The 7,900-nt window shown below is 33.7% G+C and overlaps 1 protein-coding gene across 1 annotated transcript; it reads right to left on the bottom strand.

Annotated features, from left to right (window-relative positions):
* Window positions 1-909: 909 nt before the first annotated feature.
* LOC139889486 (uncharacterized) lies at window positions 910-1,266 on the bottom strand. Its single transcript, XM_071872434.1, has one exon. The coding sequence runs from the start codon at window positions 1,264-1,266 to the stop codon at window positions 910-912; it is 357 nt and encodes a 118-aa protein (XP_071728535.1).
* Between the last annotated feature and the right edge of the window lie 6,634 nt (window positions 1,267-7,900).

The raw sequence follows: 7,900 nt of genomic DNA, 5'->3' as shown, positions 1-7,900 counted from the left end.
CAAATTGCGAGATTTTCCAAACATAGCTTATGACATGCCTTTCACTAAAATATCTAAATACAATGTGAACTAACATGTAGAACAAACATGGCTTTTAGCAACAAGATCTCTTACAAAGTGGATGCCAATCTCGATATGTTTCATCCAATGTTGAACTGGGTTAGTTGAAAGTTACACAACACTCGCATTTTCAGAGTAAATAATTGTAGCAGAAACAAAGGATATTGGACCTCGCGTAACCGGCTAAATAACAAACAAGTTTCGGTAATTACAATAACGATACTACAATACTCTCACATTTTGCACAGGAGCGAGATGACGTGTGTTGTCACTTTGACAGTTAAATAATGATGAGTGTTGTTACTATGACGATCAAGAAAGGAAGTTGTTACCTAGCAATACTTGATAACAAGTGAATTTTATTGTGATACAGAGTACCTTATTTTGTGAACATGCTTTTATAAATTTTTTTGGTGATTAGAGCACTCCCAATGGTTTCGCCTTAGTCCTCCGGGACTAGACGCCACCTCAGCGCCACATCAGCACTTCCTTCCCACGACTAAACCCAGAACTTAACACTCCCAACAGTTACACCTTTCTTCCATATTTTTTTATTACTTTTTATTTTTTTCTAAACAATATTTATTAAAATAAAACTAAAATTTTATTTAAAATTAAAAACATTACAATAATTAAAATTAAAAATTACATTAAAATTTGAAAAATAAAATTACATTAAAATTAAAAAAACTACTCTTCGCCTTCTTCTTCAACGTCGTCTTCGTCTTCGTCTTCGTCATCGTTAACGTGTGAAGGTCCTGCCTCATCTTGATTGTTTGGATTTCTTGTTAGATCATGTTGAATACGATAATGAGGTGGAAGATTATACACGTGTTCTACTAGCATATCTCATAGTAGTCGATGAATGCCCACATCTCTTAATTTCGCGTCCATCCGTATATGCGCCTCGACTCTTTCGTGGAATATTCCTTGTGCACGTCGAATCGGACGATAATTCTCCTCAAGACCACAAAATGTACGATCGTTATCCTCGGTTATCATATTATTTAATATGATACATGTTAACATAATCCTTCTAATTTTGCGGATGTAATACGGTCTTGCCGGTTGTTGAAGAATGGTCCATCGACCTTGTAGTACTCCAAATGCTCGTTCAATATCTTTTCTTGCCGATGCTTGGTACTTTGAGAATTTTGATTGTTTCGGGTCTATGGATTTCTGAGCGACTTCACTAATGTTTCCCATTCCGGATAAATTCCATCTAACAACCCGGAATTTTCCAACGTTTATTATTAATATTTATTATTAATACTTGTGCTTTAATAAATGTATTTATATACATTTACTTGTTATCGTATTTGAATCTCCATGGCCCGACTTGTCTTTGTGACGTGCGTACTTTTCACGAAAATATTTTTGAATATTATTTACATTCAATGATTATTTATTATTAATCATTCTTAATTAACTAGTGTTAGTAGTTAATTACTTGGGCCTTTTATTTATTTGTTAGTTACTTGGGCTTGGACTTTTATTTCATGGACTAGTAAGCCCACCCTACACATTTAATGGACTTACAAGCCCATGTTTTAAGTTAGTATTACATTAAGTTTAACTAGGATTTATTAAGCTAATGGGGAGACAAGAATGTTTTCAAGCATGCAAGGTTACTTCCCCATGAACTTGGCCTTATACACTTTCCTAGCATACTACAGTAACCAACACATGAAAGCAAGTTTTGACCCTTCCCTTTGTGTCCAAAACCGTAAACTTGTATAGAGGGAGGGAGAGTTCATTTTTCACTTCACTTTGTTGCTTATTACTTGTATTTTCCATTCCATTTCACACACACACACAAAACACTTACATTTTTCTCTCATTTCTCTCTCAAAAACTAGTAAGTAACAAGATTATTTTCTCTTCTTTTTCCTTCTAAAAACCAAAAATATATCATCCATGCATCATCATCTTTAACTTGAATTGTTACTTGAATATTGTTTGTTGTTTGTTGTTAGAGATCAAACTTGTTAGTTTGCATCTCCATGAATCTCGTTTCTTCACTCTTTTGTTGATGAAGAACCAAGAACAAGAACTCAAACTTGTTAGTTTGTAGTTCTACATTTAAGTGTTTTCAAGACTAAAAGTGTAACGACCCTGGTTTTTCCATCTTTAATTAATAATGATTATTATTAATACTTGTGATTATATGAATGTATTGTTATACATTTACTTGTTACCATGATTGACTTTTAATTACCCGACACGTCTTTGTGACACACGAACATTACACGAATAATATTTTCAGATATTATTTACATTCATGATTGATTTTTATTAATTATTTTTAATTAACTAAAGTTACTAGTTAATTACTTGGGCTTTGTTGGATTTAATTGTTAATTACTTGAACTTAGGCTTTTATTAATATTAATGGACTTAGAAGCCCACCCTACTTCCTTAATGGACTATTTAGCCCATCTTAATATGCAAGTAATACTTTAGAACTAAACTAGATGGTTTAAGTGCTCAAGGAATCTAGGTACCACTTACTTGCACCTAGTTCCCATGCAAGGCCACCTTATGACCAACTTTTTAGCCAATTACATGCATGAACTAGTGGACTAATCCCTCCTCCCCTTTTGATCCCCTAACCGTCGGCCATACTAGAGCAAGAGGGAGTTTTTGTTTCACGTTTTGTATTACTTTATCTTGCATTCTCTCATTTCAAACTCACACTTCAAACTTGCATTTCATTTTTCTCTCATCTTTTCTCTCTAAGATTGTAAGTAACAAGCTTCTTTCTCTCCTCTCTTCTTTGTCAAAACCGTAACATATACACTCTCATAATATCATCATTTGTTTGTTTTATCACTTGTTCTTGGTTGTTGTTTAGTTACTTGTCTTTGTTAGTTGTTGCTTACTAGTTACAAGAATCAAACTTTCTAGTTTAATTCTTCTTATTATCTTGTATTACAAGAACAAACAAGAACAAAACTTCCTAGTTTATGTTCTACATTCATTGTTTTAAAAGATTGTAAGTTCATGTGTTGTAAATCATTACTTGTGACCCATGTTTGTAAACTTAAAGTTTACTTTCCTTAAAGATCAAGACTTTGGCTTGAATCTTTAAAAGTATGAAACCCATGAACTTATTACTTGTTTATTTAGTTTATTACTTCATTTCTTTCACTTATTCAATTCGTGTTTGTTGTATAATGGTCAAGTGTTACTAGTTAATCTTGATCTCATACTTTGTTGAACTAAAGTTAACTTTATTACTTAGGATTCAACTTAATAACTTTAGATCTAGAATTTTGGGTCTTGGATCTTCAAGATCAAACTAAGAACTATGTTCTACAACTTAAGATCTTGATTAGTTAGTTTACTTTCAAGTTTGTAGTTCAATATTACTCTTATAATTCATGTTTGTGTCAAATCTAAGATTTTGATGTAACTTTGGTTCATCAAACTACTTGCAACACTTAATTGAGTTGTGCTACTTATCTTAGGCTTACACTTGTTTTATGATGGTCAAAACTTGGTAAAGATGATGTAAACACATCAACGGGTTGTACACTTGAAGCTATATGCATCAAGGATAAGAACCGTGATGAACATCAAGCACCAAGAACCCACCGGAACCTACTGTTTACTGTTTTCTGGAACTGATCAGAATACCTGGGCTACTGTAAAGATGATTTTCAGTTAGCTCTGTTCGAGTAGATAATTTTTCGTTTAAGACTCGTCTTAATCCGAGTTACGGTTTAGGATCTATGGCCCTCCGAACGTCACTATGTCCATTTAACGTTGTGCTGAAAATTCTGACCTACTCGCACTTAGACCGTCGCCACGGTCAAACGACGATGAGTTTGATTCTGTAAATTTTGCCACAACTAAAGGACTCATATACGGAGCCACAGCCACTGGTCTCACCTTATTTCAGTAGGTATAGAGGCCGCGGTGACTGATCCAAATCTGCCTTTGTTTTAAACTCTTTTATTGAACGAAACTTACTTTACACCTTTTATTTGATGATGATTGATGATGACCTTTAAGACCTAATTTACATACATTTAAACCTATCGAGATGATTTACTGACTTAGTAATATTTGACTTAGGTTGAGGACTTTCCGGACCTACGTACTTGCTTACTTCCCGACTCGACTTTACCACTACTTTACCACTGTGAGTTATAGCATCCCTTTTTACTTTAACTATTTTGGGAACTGAGAATACATGCGCATTTTACGTTTTACATACTAGGCACGAGTACTTAAACTTATATATGTGTGGGTTATACAACGGCACAAACATTCTCTTTAGCTCGGTAACGTTTAGTCATTGGTTTTTGAACCGGCGAACGCGAATCTTAGATATGGATCCATAGGGTTTGACATCCCCACTCGGGCTAGTTGCGCTAGCATTTAACGAGTATTTAATACTTTGTAATACATACGCACTCGTCAAGTGTACTTTCAGGGGTTATAAACTGTGACGACTCAGAAATTTCGTAACAAATTTAAACTTTATCTTTATATCATTAGATAAATATTTCAAACATATATATTACGTACAAATTTACAATTCTAAAATAATATAAAATAATATATTTTAGTAAACAACGAGTCACTGATTTATAGAAGCAAATGACCAAAACACTCAAATAAATAAAGTTATACTTTCAGTGGGATTGTTTTCGTTGTTTAAATCTATTGTTTTTATAAGGGTACGAGTCACTAAACGTAAAAGGCTAGTTTTCTCAGCGTACGAAACGTCGTTCGAAAAACTGAAGGTGGTATATGAGTCGAGTGACAATGTAAGAGTCATTTTAGTAAAAGTTATATTTTTACCTCTAACGTAAATATAATATAATATATAAATAATTATATGAATTAAATATAATATATATTAATTAATATTTAATGCATGTCGACAGCCTTGATTTCTCAATTATGAGTTGGAAAAGATGGCCATGCAATCGCATGGCCAAACCACCTCAAAACCATGCGATCGCATGGTGAGGGTTGGTGGTGAACATCTATAAGTCGAGCAATTTGCTGCACTCTGGTACACACTTCTCATTTCTCATTCTTACTCCGTATTATATTTATTAAATATATTATTATTATTATTATTATTATTATTATTATTAAAGATTAATATTATTATTAGTCTTACTATTATAGCATTGTTATTATTATTATTATTATCTATTATACATAAAATACTACGACGAGGTCATGAGTGGCTTATTTTCAAAAATGGTTTTTATGAGCGGGATAGAACTAAGGAAATTACGGGTTATAGCTATGGAGGTGATGGGTAATGTTCATGGGTATTGTTTGCAAATCAAACCTAGTGTTTATCACCTCTGTTACGTCTACGTACTTTCCTGCAATATTGAATCACAATACTGATACGTGAGCATTCATATCTTATCTTTTATATATTAATTGTGTATCCATGTCTAGTGCTCGAGTATATATATTTATGCATGCTTCTATGCTAAATTTTGCTGTTAAATAGTTTATAATGAATCACGAATTAAATATATATATTACTGGTAAAAGGTATATGATATACATGCTTTTGGAAAGCTGGCAAAAAATCAATAACTTTTCATTTAGAAATCGAGTAATTTTGATAAACGAATTAAAAGATATGGTCAACTGAATTATGATTAACGTTAATTGGAATTGCTTTTGAATCTGCAATTAATATTTAAACTTGTTTGTAAGATTGATAAATTGGATTTTGTCGAATATTACCAACCGAGTAAATGAATCCTTATATAAAGCACGTCTCGTTTTGTTGAACTATAGTCAAAATTGACTTTTTGAAATGACATTGAATAACTTTTGTATGTCGATCTCGAGCATTAGGATTGTGATACACTATGACCTGACCTAGCTTGATAGACATTTATTGACCAACATATGTTCTCTAGGTTGAGATCTACGATTATTTGGTAATCCGAGTTTCGATCACATTTTGGTGAACGACTTTATATGCTGCTAAAGTGAGTTTCATTTGCTCCCTTTTTAATTGCTTTTGCAATATATATTTTTGGGCTGAGAATACATGCAATTTATTTTAAACGCAATGGATACAAGTACATATTAAATTCTACACCGAGTTTGAACCGAAAATCCCTTAGCTTTGATAACTAGTAACTACCGGTTATAAGAACTGGTGAGTGTAAATAGTTGTATATGGATCCATAGGGCTTGACATCCCCGTCTGTTCCAGGTATAGAAATCCTAGCCTGAACTATAAAACAGACGTATGCTATTTGAGTTAATATACGTTGGTTTACGTGTATTGTACATGTTGGTTGCATGTATGTTAAAGCCGAGGTACTTATTATAGACGTTAAAGCTTAGTTACCAGGGTGCTCAATTTCGTAGAATATTTTGATAAACGTTTCGGATGAAACAATTGAAATCTTGTGATCCACCTTTATATACAGATTATACGATACATTAAAACTATGAACTCACCAACCTTTGTGTTGACACTTGTTAGCATGTTTATTCTCAGGTTTCCTAGAAGTCTTCCACTGTTTGATTATATGTTAGACATGCTATGTGCATGGAGTCTTACATGGCATATTTTTCAAGGAAACGTTGCATTCACCAAATCATCACCATGTATCTTATTTTGACTGCATTGTCAATGGAAGTACTATTGTAAACTATTATTTACGGTGATTGTCTATATGTAGAAATCATCATATGTCGAAAACCTTTGATTTAAATATTCATTTATGGTGTGCCTTTTCAAAAGAATGCAATGTTTACAAAACGTATCATATAGAGGTCAAATACCTCGCAATGAAATCAATGAATGACGTGTTCATCCATATGGATTTGGAGCGATCGTCACAGTTGGTATCAGAGCGTTGGTCCTAGCGAATCAGGTCTTGCATGAGTGTGTCTAACTGATAGTTGTTAAGATGCATTAGTAAGTCTGGACTTCGACCGTGTCTGCATGTTAAAAGTTTTGCTTATCATTTCTTGTCGGAAATTACATGTTTATCATTCTTAAGTCTAGACACGTTTTTCTGCATTTATTGCATAAATAGTGTATAGACAAAAATTCATATCTTAGCGTATCTGTTACTGTAAACTTTTCCTGACATCTTCCGAAAATTTCTCCGTGATTTATGGAATTTGGTATTATATATACATATGTAAATTATGTATTGAAGAATACCAAACTAAATTCTTTAATCTAATTCATATCAAAAATCATCTCCCCAATTATACAAGATGGATCCCGTATCTAGTTCAAATTCCTTAAACTCTGACAGCTATTTTGATATGGATATTCACCTGAATTCCGAAGACAGTGTAACCGGAATGGATCAACCAATTAGCCATCACCTATTCTGGATGAATTGGGGATGGGTTCGTAGCCTACTTAATTATTGGAGACAAGAAGAAGGCGATCCCTTCCATCCACCACATTGCCCTCTTGGCAAAGAACCTGAAGCACTTACCGACGAACCTGTTCGAGACACCATTTTCTCTCTCATCTCCAGAATATCTCGTCATGATCATATACTCTCTCAAATTTTGGATCTTATTCATCCGCTCGTCTGAACCGCCAATCATCCCAGTGTAGTAGAAGAAGTCAACGAGCTTCGTGCTCGGGTAGTGGCTTTGGAGAATATCGTGCAAAGGTTACAAGCACCAGCAGCATCACCGGCATCAACAGTACCACCGAAAACAACACCAACAGTACCATTACCACCACCAACAACATCCGTATCGTAAACCTCAACTTCACAATCTGTTCCACGAGCATCAACGTCATACGCACCGTAGTTACCAAGAAATACCAGCAACAATAACCGATGAAGTATTAACTCATTTC

The sequence above is a fragment of the Rutidosis leptorrhynchoides genome, chromosome 2, assembly GCF_046630445.1.
Source record: "Rutidosis leptorrhynchoides isolate AG116_Rl617_1_P2 chromosome 2, CSIRO_AGI_Rlap_v1, whole genome shotgun sequence".
Lineage (NCBI taxonomy): Eukaryota > Viridiplantae > Streptophyta > Magnoliopsida > Asterales > Asteraceae > Rutidosis > Rutidosis leptorrhynchoides.
This window is presented reverse-complemented; position numbering and strand designations above follow the sequence as displayed.